Source organism: Thamnophis elegans, chromosome 6, assembly GCF_009769535.1.
Source record: "Thamnophis elegans isolate rThaEle1 chromosome 6, rThaEle1.pri, whole genome shotgun sequence".
Taxonomy (NCBI): Eukaryota; Metazoa; Chordata; class Lepidosauria; order Squamata; family Colubridae; genus Thamnophis; species Thamnophis elegans.
The window spans coordinates 62909407-62927487 of NC_045546.1; the positions used below are offsets into that span (position 1 = coordinate 62909407).

Sequence of the window (18081 nt, forward strand, 5' to 3'; positions counted from 1 at the left end):
CCACCTCCCCTGCTGGTATCCTCCAAAGAGGAGCTGTGGACAGGTCCACCAGATCTGCCAGCCAGGGGCAGCGCGGCCAAAATGGAGCTACCATTATCAGATCTGCCCTCTCCGCTACCACCCTCCTCAGAACCCCGGGGATGAGGGGAAGGGGGGGAAAGGCGTAGAGAAGACCTGGTGGCCAGCTGCAGCGTAGGGCGTCCGTGTCCATGGCTCCTGGGGTCGGGAACCTCGAGACGAACTCTGGTAGCTGGGCGTTGTGCGGCGTCGCAAACAGGTCCACCGCTTTGATGGACACCAGGTGTTTCTCCGCCCAGTGACCCAGACGCAGCGCCTCGTCGCGGAGAGCTTTGGAGTGGGTGCCTCCTTGTCTGTTCACGTGTGCCTTGGCCGCTACGTTGTCTGTCAGGACTAGGACGTGTTGACCTCTGACCATGTCCTTGAAGTGTTGGAGGGCCAGGTGGATGGCCCTGAGCTCCAACCAGTTGATGTTGTGCCTTAGATCTGTTGGAGTCCACTGACCTTGGGCGATCTGGTTCTCCAGGTGGGCCCCCCAGCCGAAGAGGCTTGCGTTGGTGGTGAGCGTCATCCTTGGTGGATCTCTGAAGAGGCAGCCTCTGTTCAGAGCTGGAGACAGCCACCAGCGGAAGGATAGCAGCACTTGGGGTGATACTCGGATCTTGAAGGTCGCATCGCTCGTCCCGGCCTTCTGATGTGGTAGCAGGAACCACTGGAGCTCCCTGGCGTGCAGTCGGGCCCAAGGGATGATCCCTATGCACGAGATGAACTTCCCCAGGAGCCTGGAAAGAAGAACTACAGGGACAGAGCGTGACTTGTGAACCTCATGAATCATCTTAACGATGCTGTCCTTGCGATCCTGAGAGAGAAAAACACCTCCCCCGCTACGGAGTCGATAATGGACCCTAAGTGAAGCAGCCTGGTGGAGGGCACGAGGTGGCTCTTCTCCAGGTTAATGGAGAACCCCAGGGATCTGAGAGTGTCGATGGTAGTATTCAGATCTCTAGCAGCCGAGGCAGAGGACCTGGCCAAGATGAGGATGTCGTCTAGGTAGCAAAATAAACGGACAGGGAGGGAACGTAGGTGACCCGCAGCTGCAGCTAGTACCTTGGTGAAGGTTCTGGGAGCTGAGGCCAACCCGAAAGGCAGGGCCCTGTATTGGAAATGGTTCCCCTCATGGGAGAACCTCAGGAATTTACGGTGTTCCGGGGCAATCCTGATATGCAGGTATGCCTCTGTAAGGTCAATGGAGGCAAGGAAGTCGCCCGGCCGGATGCCCTCCAGGATGGATTTCAGAGAAGCCATTTTAAATTTACGGTATACCACCCTGGAGTTGAGTAACTTTAGGTCCAGGATGGCTCTCCAACCCCCAGAGCTTTTGGGCACTAGGAAGAGGTTTGAATAAAATCCTGACCCTTTTCCCCCCTCTGGGACCCTCTCGATGGCCCTGATGTCAAGGAGATGTTTAATGGTCTTGGCCTTAAGGGCCCCCTTGTTTGGGTCTGAGGAGGAAGTGAAGGTGCGGAACCTACTGGGGGGAAGGGAGCGGAACTCCAGGCGAAGCCCGAGCCTTACCGTCTGGAGAACCCACTCATCCAATGTGATACGCTCCCAGGCATCCGCAAACATGAAGAGGCGACTGCCAATGGGGTGATCCGGGGACGGATCACTTGAATCTGCGGAAGGGGTGACCGCCTCCTCCACGAAAGGGCCGCTTCCCCTGGTGTTGGCCCCTAAATCTGTTCTGAAATTGCCTATCCCCCTGCCTTTGAAATCTGGGGTTTTGGTACCTCTGGCCTTGGCTGTCTCCTTCAGGTGGTCTGTAGGAGGTCCTCCTAGGGTACGGTGCATGGCGAAAATCCGACCGCTTGTTCGTTGACGGGAGGATCTTCCGCTTGTTTTTATCCTCCACAAGGAGAGGATCCAGCGCCGTCCCGAATAACTTGTCCCCGGTGTAGTCTGCGCCGGTTAGGTGCCACTTCATCCGGGATTCCGCCTGCCAGTGACGTAGCCAGAGTAGTCACCTAGAAGCAACTGAGGAAGACATAGCTCATGACGCATACTTTACCGCGTCCAAGGTGGCGTCCGCCGAGAATTGTGTTGCCGCAAGCATCTTGGAGATGTCCTGCAGGAGTCGCACTTCAGATGCGCGGGTCCTATCCCTCAGTTGCTCCAGCCACAGGACCGTGGACCTATTAAAAAAGGAGGCAGAGGCGGCCGCCCTGATAGCCCAGGTGATGGCCTGGAACGTCTTGCGCAGAACAATGTCTGCCCTCTTATCCTCAGGCTTGAGGCAATTAGCGGTGTCTCCTGCTACGACCGTTGAAGAAGATGCCAAGGTTGCCACCGGGTTATCCACTTCAGGAACCTGCAAGGCTTGGGCAAAGGCTTGGTTAAGATTATAAAATTTTCTTTCATTCCCCCCTAGAGTGGGAAAAGACCCTGGCTTCACCCATTGTGATTTGAGCACCTCCATGAATATTTCTGGGGTGGGGATTTCCTCCATAGCTATGGGGGGCATATGAAAGGGCCCCTTCTTCCTCTTGCTTTTGCCCTTGCCCGAGGACTCAGTTGCTGGCTTAGGATCCGGAGGTGGATCCAGATCAGCTGTGGCTACTGCCTTGCGTAAAAGGGAGCTGAATAAGGAGGGGGGGGAAAGGCCAGCTACGGTGGAATCCTCCTCCGCCTGGGGGTCTTCATCCTCCGAAAAACCCACATCCTTTAGTTCTCCTTCCTCGAGGTCGGACGCCTCACTAGCCGTGGATGGGGAGGGAGACCTGGCTTCCCTTGCAGCCGAGGTGCTAGGGCGATCGCTCTGTCCTCTGGGGGGCTCCTGGGGGGGCCCTGCTCATGGGAGCCTGTGGCTGCTGAGTTAAGCTAGAAGCCATAACCTGGGCCAGAGCTCTGGCAAACATGTCCTGGAAGCTGCTGGTTAGATCAGGCAGAGCAGGATGAAGCTCTGGTGGTTGGGAATATTCCCTGGGTTCAGGGGATAGAGGTGCTAGGCGAGGCCGGGCTGGGCTGGCTGCTCTGTGGCCAAAAGGATCCGCTCTCGAAACCAGTAAGGGAGCAGGGGAGAGAGGTGGAGAAAGGGAGCTGTGCCTTCTCAGAGATCCCCCTGGAGAGGCTGGGGATGGTGATCTGCGTTCAGCTCGGGCAGAAGCCCTGCGTGGGGAGCGTGATCTGGGGGGAGAAGGGCTGATGGTCGCCCTGTACTCCCTGGCCGAGGCCCTGGTTGCTCTGGCCTCCTTCCTGGGGGATGGATTCTTGGGAGCCCTGGCTTTGTCCCTCCTAGATGGGGATCTGCCTCTGGGGGGAGTCGCTCTAGAGGGCCCTTCCTCTGGATCCACACCCCCCGGGGCTCTGGGTCTAGAGTTTTTGCTCCTAGTCACCTCCGCCATTACTCACGATTCTTTGCTCACCCACGTGTTCCTTCTGCAGCTGGCTGTAAATGAATTCCCTTCCTAGGGATAGGATCCGCCGCTTCCTGTTTGATTGCGGGCTCCGCTGCCGGCAGGCAAGGCCCTGAATTCTCCCCCCGGATCACCGGCGGGGCAGAGCAGAAAGAAAGCCTCTTCTGGCTTCCTACGGCCTTGTGAGCGCTTTCGGCGTCGGAACGCTGTTTACGCGCTCCCACGTGCTCCTAAGATGGCGACGATCCAAAATGGTGACTGCTGGAGCTGTCGGGAGTCTCCTTTCTCCGCTGGAACCCTCTTCGCAGTCCTAGAAGGGTTCTGGGTTCTCCGGCCTTCCTGGACTCCTCCGATCATCGCCTGGAGGTTTCTCTGCGATCCTGGGCCTTCCTGGGGCTTCCACCCCCTTTGGAATGATCGGGCGGCCCCGCAGGACTCTGCGCGCGTGCGCTGGCAAGCCGAGGCTTGAATAAGCAGCGTGGAGCACAGCAGAAGGCAGGTGAGATCGCTTTAAGTTAAAAATCCTTGCTGAAGCTTTGCTGAAAGTAAGAAACTCCTGAATTTCGGATAGAAGGGAGAGAGGAAAAAACACTCCGTTCAGGCCGAGATTGAGGTTAAACTGGGTGGCCGCGGGAGCAGCAGGAGGTGTGGTTTCCAAGATTTCCTCAATCTCCAATAGGCAAGCAGATTAGGTTAATACCCGATGGTTACTCCTCCCACACCTTCTCTTCGGAAACTAGCTTAAATTGTCTTACACAGTTCTCACATATATGCACATCTGTAAAATTAAGGTCAGAGATTATCCTAAACTCATCTGATAAACCCATGGATGGAGACTTCAGCGCCTAGTTTAATATTTTAACTCCAAAATAATTACTTATGTTTTTAATTAACTTCCTTAACTGATATATGTTGTGGTATATCTTACCTTCAGCAAAACATTTGAACAAGTACAGTTAATCCTCGATTTAAGAATAATCTGTTTAGTAACTGGTATGACAGTGCTGAAAAAAGTGATTTATGACTGATCCTCAAACTTACAACACTGCAATATCCTCAACCATCTAATCAAAATTCAGGCATTTGGAAATCTTATTGTATTTACAACAGGCAGGATTCTAGCATCACATGACCACCTTTTGCAACTTTCTTAGCCAGCTTCTGACAAGCAAAGTCAATTTGGGATTCTATATTTGCTTAAGCAGTAGTGGCAAAAAAGGTTGTAAAATCAGATGAAATTTATTTAACAACTGACTTGCTTGGTGATGGTAGTTCTGGTCCCAATTGTGGTCATAAGATGAGGACTACCTGTATCCATGACATGCAAATTAGCACACTGTGATCTGGTTGACACTCATAAGAATGAAATATATAGCTGGCCTGAAAATCAGTAATGACCCCTAATCAAATTAAATAGTATCAAGTGATATCAAAAGGATCAGTCCCGAATCCCCTACAATTCAAAATTTTCACTAATTATTTGGATTAAGAGGTGGAAAGAATATCTATCATATTTCAAAATGATAAAAAATGGGTGAAATAGCTAACAGCAAGAAGAGAGAAGTTATATTAAAAATAACACTGAAGATTGGAGAAATGAACTGAATATAACAGAACAAAATGTAAAAGAGAACAGTGTGATGATCTTCATTTCAGACACATAAATCAAATGCAGGATTATAGGAAAGAAGATACCTGACTTATCAAAAATCATTGTAATAAAAGATTTATTATCACTAGTTGATTGGAAATGATAGTTGTATAATAGAGTGGCAAATTGGGCAAGTGCAATGCTATGTACTTGCATCCACAGTAATATCATTTTCAACTCACAAGAAGTGATTGTTGCCTTCTACTTCAACAATTTCAGTCCGAACATCACACTTTAATAAGGATTTAGAGAAGCTGTAGCTGACCAATAAAAGTGCAATGAAGATAGTCAGGGAATTAGAAACAAACCTCATAAAGAGAAATTGAAAACTTTTGTTTAGCTTTGAGAAAATATGGTTAAAGGGGGATATAAAGCACCCTTCAAATACCTGGAAGGATGCCACACATCACAAGGGCCCTACCATTCCAGAATGTAGGATACAGAATAATAGACTTAAGTGACAGGAACACAGATTTTGTTTGCATAATAGGAGAGAGGAAAAGCTTAGAGTTTGATATTACTCAGAGTTAGTTAGATCCCCTTCACATTTTCACACAAAGGCTAGACAGCCTGAAGCTTTAATTCAATGAATAGGAGGTTGAACTTGAAAGCCCAAATGGTCTATTACAATCTATGATTCTATGTTCTCTTCCATTCAAATAATCTGAATAGATAGAAAAAATACTTCTCCATATAAGTTTTTTTTTTACAAAATAGCAATTCTCACATTTAAGGATATGGTGATGTTACTGTTAGTCAGTGACTTAATGGAGGAATTATTATCAATGAACAGACATTTATTTTTGCTATTTATATATGTAGAAATGAAACAGGAACAGATATGAGCTCTTGCATGCATCAGAAAAGTAAGAGAACTTACAGTATCACCATCTGCTTCTGGAACATTTAGGTAGTTCCATTTCTTTTCAGAATTTGAAGGAGAATTCTTTATGAGGGAGGCAAAAGGCAGAGGAAAGAAGAGCATTATGTTAGTACCAATAGGGATATAGAAATTCAACAAACATTTTGAGAAAGTAAAATGGATAAAGAAAAGATGTTGTGACACTAGAAATATAACAACCAAACACTGTATGGAGAAAAGTGATTAGTAAATAACTCCCATTTATAGAGATAGAAATACAAGAAATTATGTTATCTCTCCAATGATGAATTTAACCTTAGGCTGCGCACTTATTTTCCTTTTGCAGTATTATAGAAATATGTGGATAAAAACATTTTGTTATCAGAAGGCAGATGTCTATCTGCCCACATACCAGCACTTTGTAGCTAATGTATTATAATAAATCATTTAAAATCCCTTAGAATATAAGATACTTAAATGCTGTAAATACTATAGCAATTACACTACCTGCTAGTTGCCAACAAATAATTTACTTGCCAAGCATCAAGTGAAATTATCCAAAATTTGGTGTAGTAGTTAAGGTACTTGACTGGAAGGTGGGAAATTGAATTTTAGTCCTTCCAGAAGAATTAAAACTAGCTATCTGACTTGGACTGGACATTCTTTCTTAGTCTAACCAACTTCATAGGTGACTGTTGTGAGGAAAAGAGGAAGCAGAACTATATACACTGCCTTGAGGAGTGTATAAAGGAGGGATATTTAATAATAATGACAACAACATAATAGTGCTACCTTGAATGTTAAACTGTTATTTGCTTAATATGTGAAATGTACAATCTTCTTTCTAGCACAAAAGGAAAATAATGATTGGGTCCTGATTTCATCCCCTTGATGAACTAGGCTCTACCCTATGTCTTCCTGAAACATGGGACTAATTCTTATAAACTTCAACAACATAACTGAAACATCTTTTAATCCCCAGTTATAAATAAACAAGCAAAAACGCTGCGGCAGCAAGACTACCAGTGCCTGCGCCAACAAGTCACTCGCCAGCTGATCACTCTCTTGGACAGCCCTCCGGGAAGGAAACAGAGCAGCATGCAGTGAAGACAGTGACTGGAGCGACAGGCGAGGAGGCAGCTGTGGCAGTGGGACTTCTGGAGACAATTCTGAACAGCTGCTCACCAGTTGATCACTTCCCTGCATGGGCCTCCAGTTGGGATGCACAAGGCCCTGAAGCATGCTGCTGGTTGGGAGGTTGTGCTGCTGCTGCCGTATGTGTGAGGAGGCCGCCACTGAGGTCTACTGGATGTTGGTTGCCTGGTGGGAGTGTCTGGTCAGCTGGAGGGTGTGGTCCCTGGACTATAAAGTACTCTGGGAGGCAAGCGCTGACTTTGCAAAGGACTGTGTTTCCTACTCATTGTGTACCAAGGCTCTGGCCTACTTTTAAGGATTAAAGTCTGGGTTACTAAATTTCTCGGTTGCCTGTGTGTGTTTGCTTTGGTTCTAACTCAGTCCGGCCTTGGACCTTTGAGAGAAAGTCAGTGCTGTTCATTTCCAATTGTTCCCATTGTTGTCTTCCACAGCCGTTAGGGTTGACCAGATAGGAGAAAGGAAACCAGTGCAATGGCTGAAGGTACGGTGGCTGAGGTGGAGCCTGCTGTGGTGGAGGATGTGTGGCAAGGCCCCATATGGCCACCAGGGTATTGACCCTATTGCAGGCTTCATTTGACAGGAACCCTGACCACATAGCCTTGTTTCTGAGTCAAGCCATTAGCCATTTAAAGTGGTATACCCAGTTGTACCCCTCACAGTGGGCAATGGTGATGGCCATGACGGTGGTGTTGGAAGATGAGGCTGCTGAATGGATAGCAGACTTTCACAGTGAGCATGCCTGGGAGTTGGAGAATGAGGGTCTTTTCATGGAGGCACTACGAGTCTGGTTTGAGGATGGGTCCCACGTGCAATGGGCAGAAGGAGAGCTCCCATATTTGAAGCAGAGGAGCCAGTCAGTGGTTGAGTGTGTCTGGGAGTTCCACCGGGTCACTGGTAACTGAGAGCCTGTCTGGAAAGGTTGTTGATCTGTCAGTTCAGGGTGGGGTTGCACCACAATGTCGGCTAGGCCTGTGTTTACCGGGGTATTCTCCATCAGCTGCAAGAGTGGTTTCAGGCAGTCATTGACTTGAATGCTGGGTTATGGGACTTCTGTCCCAAGGGGGACATGGCCCTTGGGCCCCAGAAGGCTACAGACAGAATGACTGATAAAACTCGGCCTGTCTCTAGCACCCTGGTCTCTACAGTGAGGCATGTTTGACCACTCCTATGCTGTTTCCGGTGTAACCAACTTAGACACTGTGCATCTGAGTGCACATGCCTTTGTCACAGTAACTGAAGTCACCATCCAGCAGCTCTGGTAAGACCACAATGTCTCCTCGACACACCCCTGAAAGGTCCTGGGGAGAACACCAGGCAGAGTCCTTGGTGATGTCCTCAGAGGAGGGAGAAGCAACAGCAGTGGGGAAGTTTCAGGTGGTGCTTCATGAGATGACAGTGATGGCCCAGAGGAACCAATGGTAAGTGACCCCATCCATCCATTCATCACTCCCATCACTATAGTGAGCCCCCAATCAGCACAGCATGGGAGGTATGGTGCACTGATAGACTCAGGGGGTACCCAAGTTGTGGTTACTGCATTAGGGATTTGGGTGAGGGAGATGGCCAAGCCTGTTAGGTTTGAGCAGGTGGATGGCTTGTTGCTGGGGGGGGAGTCTCCTGCTACCCACCTCATGCAGCCAGTACGGTTGGACGTGGGAGAGCATTAGAAGGTAATCTAATATGCTGTAGGAAGAAACAGTAGAAGAAAGTCATACATATGTATTTAATGGGGACTTACTGTGGAAAAGCCACTTGCCAAATTACTTTGCCTTTTGGAAAAGCCAGAGGCTATAATGTCATCCATATCCTCTTCTGCTTCATTCCGGGAGTCCTAATGGAAAAACAAGGCATATATCCACAATTAAGGAATAAAACAATATTTTATTAGGAAAGGGTTGAGTGGAGAACTAAACAGGAAAAACATTATCTTCTGTTGCTTTTTAAATAAAAACGTTTACCTTAGCTTCAGTATCTCACCCTGTTTCACTTTTTGTCTTTAATAGCATTTTAGTGTCTGAAATATCTCCGGTTATTGTGAACATCTAGCCCGCCATACTTATCATATTTTTCAGAGTATAAGACACACCTTTTTTCCTCAAAAAAGAGGCTGAAAATCTGGTGTGTCTTATACACTGAATACAGCATTTTTTGCCTCCTGAAGCCCCGCCCCTTCACCAAAATGGCCCTGCATACCCTTATGGAGGCTTTCAGAGAGCTCCTGGGGGCTGTGGAGGGCAGAAATGAGCAAAAAAGGGCTGTTCCCCCCCAGCCCCCAGCAGCACTCTATAAGCCTCCATAAGGCTATGCATGCAATTTTTATGACAAAAAATGTTTAGTTTAGTTTAGTTTAGTTTATTTGTCTTGTATGCCGCCCACTCCCGAAGGACTCTGGGCGGCTCACAATAGACAAGGGAAGGGGGATAAATAGACAAAGACAACACTTTAAAAAACGCAACATTCACAATTTCCATGGGGCTGGATGTTCCACAAGCCCCCCGGCCTGCTGGAACAGCCAGGACTTGGTGGCTTTGCGGAAGGCCGGGAGGGTAGTAAGGGTCCGGATCTCCATGGGGAGGTCATTCCAGAGGTCTGGAGCTGCAACAGAGAAGGCTCTCCTCCGGGGAGTCGCCAACTGACATTGGCTGGCAGATGGAATCCGGAGGAGACCTAACCTGTGAGATCTAATTGGTCTAAGGGAGATAATCGGCAGGAGGCGGTCTCTCAGGTACCCAGGTCCGATGCCATGTAGGGCTTTATAGGTAACGACCAGCACCTTGAAGTGGGTCTGGAGACTAATGGGTAGCCAGTGCAGCTTGCGGAGGATAGGTGTGACGTGGGTGTACCTAGGTGTACCCACAATCGCTTGCGCGGCTGCATTCTGGACTAACTGAAGTCTTCGAACACTCTTCAAGGGCAGCCCCATGTAGAGCGCATTACAGTAATCCAGTCTTGAGGTCACAAGGGCGTGAGTGACTGTCTGAAGGGCCTCCCGATCCAGGTAGGGTCGCAATTGGTGCACCAGGCGAACCTGGGCAAAGGTCCCCCTGGTCACAGCCGACAAATGGTGTTCTAAAGTCAGCTGGGGATCCAGGAGGACTCCCAAATTGCGGACCCTCTCTGAGGGGCGTATAATTTCACCCCCCAGCCTGAGAGATGGAATAGTTGGCCAATCTTTGGGAGGGAACATCAGAAGCCACTCGGTCTTGTCTGGATTGAGTGCCAACTTGTTTGCTCCCATCCAGATCCTAACAGCCTCCAGGCACTGGCACATCACTTCTACTGCTTCACTGAGTTGGCACGGGGCGGACAGATACAGCTGTGTATCATCCGCGTATTGATGGTACTTAATCCGGTGCCGGCGTATGATCTCACCCAGCGGCTTCATGTAGATGTTAAATAGGAGGGGGGACAGGACCGAGCCCTGCGGCACCCCATAGTTGAGGGGCCTTGGGGTTGACCTCTGCCCTCCGACCAACACCGACTGCGACCTGTCTGAGAGGTAGGAGGAGAACCACCGAAGAATGGTGCCTCCCACTCCCACCTCTCGCAACCGTCGCAGAAGGATACCATGGTCGATGGTATCGAAGGCCGCTGAGAGGTCAAGGAGCACAAGGATAGAGGGGTGACCCCTATCCCTGGCTCGCCAGAGATCATCGATCAGTGCGACCAAAGCAGTTTCCGTGGTGTAACCAGGCCTGAAACCCGACTGATAGGAATCTAGATAATCGGTTTCATCCAAGGACCGTTGGAGTTGAGAGGCCACCACTTTCTCAACAACCTTCCCAACAAAGGGCAGTTTGGAGACTGGACGATAGTTGCTCAAAATGGCTGGGTCCAGAGACGGTTTCTTCAGGAGGGGTCTCACCACCGCATCCTTAGGAGGTGTTAACTATCGTCCGGATCCAGCCGCGTGTCACCTCCCTGCTGGTCGAGACCAGCCAGGAGGGGCACGGGTCCAGTATACAAGTGGAGGAACTCACCGCTCCCATGGCCTTGTCCACTTCCTCAGGAGAAGCAAGTTGAAACTCAATCCATAAAGTATGCTCAAGACCTTCCGCCGGTACCTCGGCTGGTACTGTGCAATTGGAGTCCAGCTCTGTCCGAATCCAAGCGACTTTATCCGTTAAATACTGAACAAATTCCTCAGCTCTACCTTGTAAAGGGTCATCCGCATCCCTCCCTTTCAAGAGGGAGCGGGTTATTCTAAACAAGGCGGCTGGGCACGATTCAGTGGATGCAATAAGGGCGGCAAAATGCGAGCATTTCGCCGCCCGTATTGCCACGAGATAGGCTCTGATAAAGGCTCTCATCAGTGCTCGGTCGGATTCAGATTTACTGGCCCTCCAGCGGTGCTCTAGGCGTCTCTTTTGGCGCTTCATCTCCCGGAGTTCCTCGGTAAACCAAGGGGCCCTTCTGGATCCGCTGCCTCGGAGAGGTCGCAAAGGCGCAATCCTGTTTAGAGCCCCCGCCGCCGCTGTATTCCAGGCAGCAACTAAGGACTCCACCGGATTGTGGACGATAGTGTCAGGTATTTCTCCAAGCGCCGTCTGAAATCCCATAGGGTCCATCAGGCGCCTGGGGCGGAACCACCTAATCGGTTCCCAGTCCCTACAGTGGGGGATTGGTTTCTGAAAGTCAAGCCTCAGTAGGAAGTGATCAGACCATGACAAGGGCAAGGTTTTAATGCCCTTCAACTCTAGATCACATCTCCACTGCTCCGAAAGGGATACGAGGTCAAGCGTGTGACCCGCTGAATGAGTCGAACCCCAAATTACTTGGATCAAGTCCATGGCTGTCATGGAAGCCATGAACTCCTGCGCCCTGTCAGAGTGTTCACCAAGTGTAGGCAGGTTGAAATCCCCCAGAACCATAAGCCTGGGGAACTCTACCACCAACTCGGCTACTGACTCGAGGAGCGAGGGGAGGGCTGTTGCAATGCTGTTGGGAGGTAGGTACGTTAGCAACAAACCCACTTGACCACCAAGGTCCAACTTCATCAACAGGGACTCACACCCGACAAGCTCCGGAGCAGGGATCCTATGAGGAACTAAAGACCTACGGACGATGACAGCCACTCCCCCACCCCTTTTCTGGGGTCGCGGCTGATGAAGCACCTGAAACCCTTCTGGGCACATTTCAGTGAGGGGGACTCCTCCCTCCGGGCCCAGCCAGGTTTCAGTAATACATGCCAGGTCTGCCCCCTCATCTAAAATTAGGTCCCGGACAAGGGGAGCTTTGTGAACCACAAACCTGGCATTTAGCAACAACAGCCTGAGACCAGGGCCCTGACAGTTCTCGCCATCTGGCCCTGGAGTGGAACTAGCAGGGCCGGAAGGAGGGATCTCTGTGACGTAGCGAACCCTCCTTCCCCGGTAATGGCTAGCCCTGAAGTTCCCATCGTACCTGCCTCTCCCCATAGTGACCGTAATGCTCCGGCCCACCGCCACAACCGTAGACCCCATATCCCCTCCCACAGCCTCCACACCATCCAGCAGGCGATTTTTGTCACTCATTCCGGGACGGGAGGTAGGCCTGGGCCCCCTACCACTTCTGCAATAGCACTCAGTGGAGGAGGCACCAGGCTGTACTCTCAATCCTCTCACACATACACAGGCACTCATCCATGCATTCCCCATGTAAGTCAATTAAAACACAAAAAATACAACAATAATGAAGTTAAAAAGTGGGTACAGTCATCAACCAGGCATACCATTCATACCGCATTCCTAAAATTTATGGGACACTGCACAAGTATAGATTAATAACTGTGCAGATAATTCTTAAAGTTCGAGATAGCTGAGCACCAACGGTGGTATACAGGTGGTATACAGGTGGTACACAGGTGATATACAGGAGGTGTACAGGAGAGTGTCTCGTCTCCCCCCCCTCTCCTTGGAAAGGTATAACAAAAGGGACCAAAGTCCGGGGTGGCTGAGGTGGACCATGGAAGAGGGGGGTACCTTAAAAACATTAAGTCCCCCCTCGTAGTTCTCCATCTTCCGTCGCTCCTTCCGTTGGGCAGATGTACCAAGGAGTAAACGGTAGGTGTTGCCGACAAGTCAGAGGGCCTCCGCACTCGTTGTAAGTGCCCCCACCCATCCAAAGTCCAGAGCGCCAAATTGAGATGACTTGAGCGGGCGCTATCCAAGATGATACCCCAGGGGCAATGACGGGTCAAAGCCAAATGGGGCTGCGCCAGCGAGTCCAGGAGCCCAGAGGCCATGGTCAGGGGGGGGCAGGTGTTAAGAGGCCAAAGCAGGGAAGAGACAAATGCCAGGCAGAAGACACAGGAGGAGACCCCACAGCAGCAAATGGCCCTATTTTCACGAAAAACAGGCCATTTTTTTGCTCATTTTTGCCCCCCGGAGTACTCTGCAAGCCCCCCCCCCAAAAGCTATTCATGCCTTTAAAAAAAAAATGGGCCCATTTTCGTAAAACAGGCTGTTTTGGGGAGGTTTGCAGAGTGCAAAAACTTTTTTTCCCCTTTTGGAAAGCTCTTTAACTGATTGATGAGAAGAATTACATTGATCAAGTGCTGCGTCAGCAGAAACAAAGTGTTAGGTGCTGCAGATTGTCAGCGATTTCCTTCTCCAGCACATGGATAAATACACCTGGAAACATCTACCTGCCTACCTACTCTCTCTCTCTCCCTACCTATCTACTGTATTTCTCTCTCCCCCCGCCCCCCTCTATCTACCTATATACCTACCTACTCTCTCTCTCTCTCTCCCTACCTACCTACCTACTGTATTTCTCTATCTCTCGATCTCTCTTTATTTCTCTCTCTCTCTATCCCTTTATCTACCTACCTACTTTTTTAAAATTTGCCTCTTCAAAACCTTGGTGCATGTTATACTCTGGTGCGTCTTATACTCTGAAATATACGGTAATGATAGCAGCTGAAACTCTACATTATAATTACAAATTATAGCTAAAAAGGTTTCATTATACACAGGTATTCAAACTGTGTCCCATAGTGTGGCTGATCCTTTTTTTTTTTTAAAATTATTTTTATTAGTAAAAGAAAAATACAACAACTAATAGCTGGTAAAAGACAATACAACATCCACTGTTTTGCTTTACATTTGACTACGTTTCAAGACATTCCCGTGATATCAAAATCATTATAGACATCAAAGGTTAGGTATCTTCTTCCCTCCCTCCCTCTTTCCTTCCCTTGTTTCTTCTTTCCCACTCCCCTTCCTTCCTTCCCTCCTTCTCTCCTTCCCTCCTTCCTTCCCTCCTTTCTTTTCCTTTCCTCCTTTCCTTCCCCTTCCCTTTCCTCTCTCCATCCCCCCTCCTTCTCTCATACCTTCCCTCCCTCCTTTCTTCCTTCCTTCCCTCCTTTCTCTTCTCTTACGTTCCCTCCTTTCTTCCCTCCTTCCCTCCTTCCTATCTACTCTCCTTCTCTCCTTCCTTCCCTCCCTTTTTCCCTCCTTGCTTCCCTACCTTCTTCCCTCCCTCCTTCCTATCTTCTCTTTCTTCTCTCCTTCCTTCTTTCCACCTCTCCCTTCCCTTCTCTCCTTTCTCTTCCTCCTTTTTAACCTTCCCCCCTTCTTCTGCCTTTCCCTTTTTCCTGTTCCTCTCCTTTCTACTCTCCATCCTGTCTTTCCTACTGCCCCTCCCTCCCTCCAATCTAACCTTTGTTGCATTTACATATTTTCCTCTACTGAGGACGCCCTGGTTCTCTTTCCTTTCCTTATTTAAAAAAAGGCAAGCTTTACAGGATGCGAGATGAAGAGTTATTTTCATCTCCCATTGCTCATCTCGCCTTATCTAGAATGAAACTTGGTTGCTAATTCCATGCAGGTAGTTGTAACGGATTACCTATCAGCTTTGCAAGTTTTTCCGACGTTATGGTCTCGAGTTGGTCAACGGTGAATCCTCACCTCTAATACTTTTCTCCTCTCACTTATCTCTCAGTTTTTATATGTTGTTCGTTAGAGTTATTGCTTGAATCGTGTTGAGTTAGTCAACTATCTCCTTTTGTGTCTAAATCTTCACTGTCTCATCAAGCCATTTGTACAATTTCTCCCAGACTTTATAAAAGTCTGTGTCTTCTTTATCATTAATCCGCATCGTCAATTTGTTCATTTCTGCTAATTCTAAGATTTTATTCATCACCATAGTGCTGGTGGGGGCATTTTCACTCTTCCAGCACTGTGCGTAAGCAATCCTTGCCGCTGTCAAAATATGGACGAGAAGGTATTGGTTGATTTTACATATTTTTTGATCTGTTATCCCTAATAGGAAGGTTTCCGGGTTAAGACATAATTTCATTGACAAAATTCCGTTCAGCCATCGTAGTATTTGCTTCCAATACGTTTTGGCAACCGGACACATCCACCACATGTGGTAGTACGTGCCCAGCATTGTTTTACATTTCCAGCATTTGGGTGATACTTTTGAGGAGATTTTTGCCAGTCTTGTTGGAGGAAGATGCCAGCGGTAGAACATTTTATATATATTTTCTTTATAGGCCGTCAATTTTGTCAATTTCAGGTTCCACTCCCAAACCCTTTCCCAATCATCTAGATCTATTGTGTGGCCGATATTTTGGACCCAGGTTACCATGACTTCTTTTACTCTTTCTGCTTCCATTTTTCGAATCAGGAAGCAGTTGTATAATTTCGAGATTACTTTCTCATCTGGTCCAATTAAAATTTTATCCAATTCCTGGTCCTTGTTCTGGAAGCCAAATTGTGCTAAGTCTCATCTATGTTTATTCTGAATTTGAAGGTATGGCCACCAATCAATATTTATTCCCCTTTCAGCCAAATTTTCCCTAGAGTTTAGTCTATTTTGATCATCTAGCAACTGTTGGTAAATAACGATTTTATCAAAATTTATCAAATTCGGGTATATCAGGGCTTCTGTCGGGGATATCCATTTGGGAAGTTGGGTGTAAAATTTCCTTCTAATTTCCAGCCAGTTCTTGATTAATACCCCTCTTAAATGGTGTCTACTAAAATACTTGTGGATTTTATTTCCCTCGCACCATAGGTAGTTGTGCCACCCAAATTGCAAGTCATGGCCCTCTATCGTTAAGATTCTTTTGTTGGCTAACATTACCCACTCTTTTGTCCACATAGTTGTTGCTGCTTGATGATATGTTTTCCATTCCGGTAGGCCCATTCCCCCTTGTGTTCTTTTATCCTGAAGATGTTTATATTTTATCCTGGGCTTTTTGCCATTCCATACAAAATTTCGTACCATTTTGTCTAAGTCATTATAAAAATTTTCCCCTAGTTTGACCGGTGCCATTTGAAATAGGTAGAGGATTTTTGGCAAAACATTCATCTTGATTACTGCGACTCTTCCCATTAATGATATTTGTAGTTTCGACCAGTTTTTAAAATCTTTTTGGATGTTTTGTAATAGTTTATCATAATTATCTTCTTTTATGGAAGAGCATTTCGCAGACAGCCAGATCACTAAGTATTTAATTTTTTTGGTTACCTTTATTTCCATTGTTTTCTCTAGTTCTCCAATTTGATTTTTGGGGAAGTTCTTTATAATCATTTTAGTTTTTTCCTTATTTATTTTTAATCCGGCCACACGCCCAAAGTTCTCAATGTCCTTCATCAAATACGGTCCTGAAATTAATGGGTCTTCCACAATAAAGACCATGTCGTCTGCGAAGGCCTGTGCTTTGTATTGTTCTTTTTTTATAGTCAACCCCCTAATTTCCTGGTTTGATCTTATCCGATTTAGGAGAACTTCTAAGGACATAATAAATAGTAATGGGGAGAGCGGACACCCTTGCCTAACACCTTTTCCAATTTGTACCCTCTCTGTTAATTCTCCATTAATTATGATGTTTGCAGATTGCTGCGAATATATAGCTTCTATGATCTTAATAAATTTAACGCCAAATTTCATCATTTTTAATTGAGTGGTTAAAAAGTTCCAATCTAAGTTATAAAAAGCTTTCTGGGCGTCGACAAAAATTAAAGCTACTTGTTTCTCGGATCTTGTTTCGTAGAATTCCAAGGTATTGATTATCATTCTTGTATTGTACCAAATGTGTCTTTTTGGGAGAAAGCCGTTTTGATCCGGATGGATATTTTGGTTTAATATTATTTTTAGCCTTTCCGCCAATATTGATGTAAAAATTTTATAATCTGCATTTAACAGAGATATAGGTCTATAGTTCTGGATCTTAGTACTATCCGCCTCTTCCTTTGGTATTAGGGTGATGTAAGCTTCCCCCCATGATTTTGGGACCTTACCATTTTGTAATGCCTCATTGAATAGTTCTAATAATTTGTCTTCTACGGCGTTTTGAAGTTTTTTGTATATTTCCGACGGAAGCCCATCTGGACCAGGAGTTTTGTTATTTTTTTGTTTTTGAATGGCCTTTTTCAGTTCTTCTTGTGTGATTTCCTTATCAAGCATCTCTCTCATCTCCTCCGGCAAGACTGGAAGTTTCTGCTTTATTAGGTATTTTCTAGTGTCTTGTTTACTGATTTCGTTCCGGTTTATATAATTTCTTATAGTAATTCTGTACAATCTTTTTCTTTTCCCCTATTTCCTGTTTCAGATTCCCCTCCTCATCGCACAGTTGTTTAATAATTCTTTTGACCTCCTCTTTTCTTATTTTGTGAGCCAGCCATCTCCCAGTTTTATTTGCATGTTCAAAATAGTTTTGTTTCATTCTCTTAATATTTTGTGCTACTTCCTCTTGCGAGATCAAATTTATTTGGTGTTTGATTAACTCTCCTTTTTCCCTGTACCTGCTATTGTCTGGCTCTTTCTGAATCAGCAATTCTGTCTCTCTTAATTCTTTGTTCAATGTATTAAGTTTTCCCCTATACATTTTGTTTCTTCTTATTAAATAGGCTATTGATATTCCCCTCACAACTGCCTTCATCGTGTCCCAGACGTTTTGTATTGAAGTCTGCTCTTTACCGTTTTCTTTGAAAAAATAGCCCAGTTCCTTTTCTATTTGTTGTACGAATTGCTTCTCTTGTAATATGTTC

The 18081-nt window shown here is 47.0% G+C and overlaps 1 protein-coding gene across 1 annotated transcript in view; it reads right to left on the bottom strand.

The window, feature by feature from the left end:
- Positions 1–18081, bottom strand: part of SYTL5 (synaptotagmin like 5) — a 187127-nt gene that overhangs the window by 48672 nt on the left and 120374 nt on the right. The window contains exons 9-10 of the mRNA XM_032220008.1: positions 8838–8930; positions 5963–6028 (exon numbers count right to left, since the gene is read on the bottom strand). Of these exons, the coding sequence (XP_032075899.1) occupies positions 5963–6028; positions 8838–8930 (159 nt within the window). The remainder of the gene's footprint in view (positions 1–5962; positions 6029–8837; positions 8931–18081) is intronic.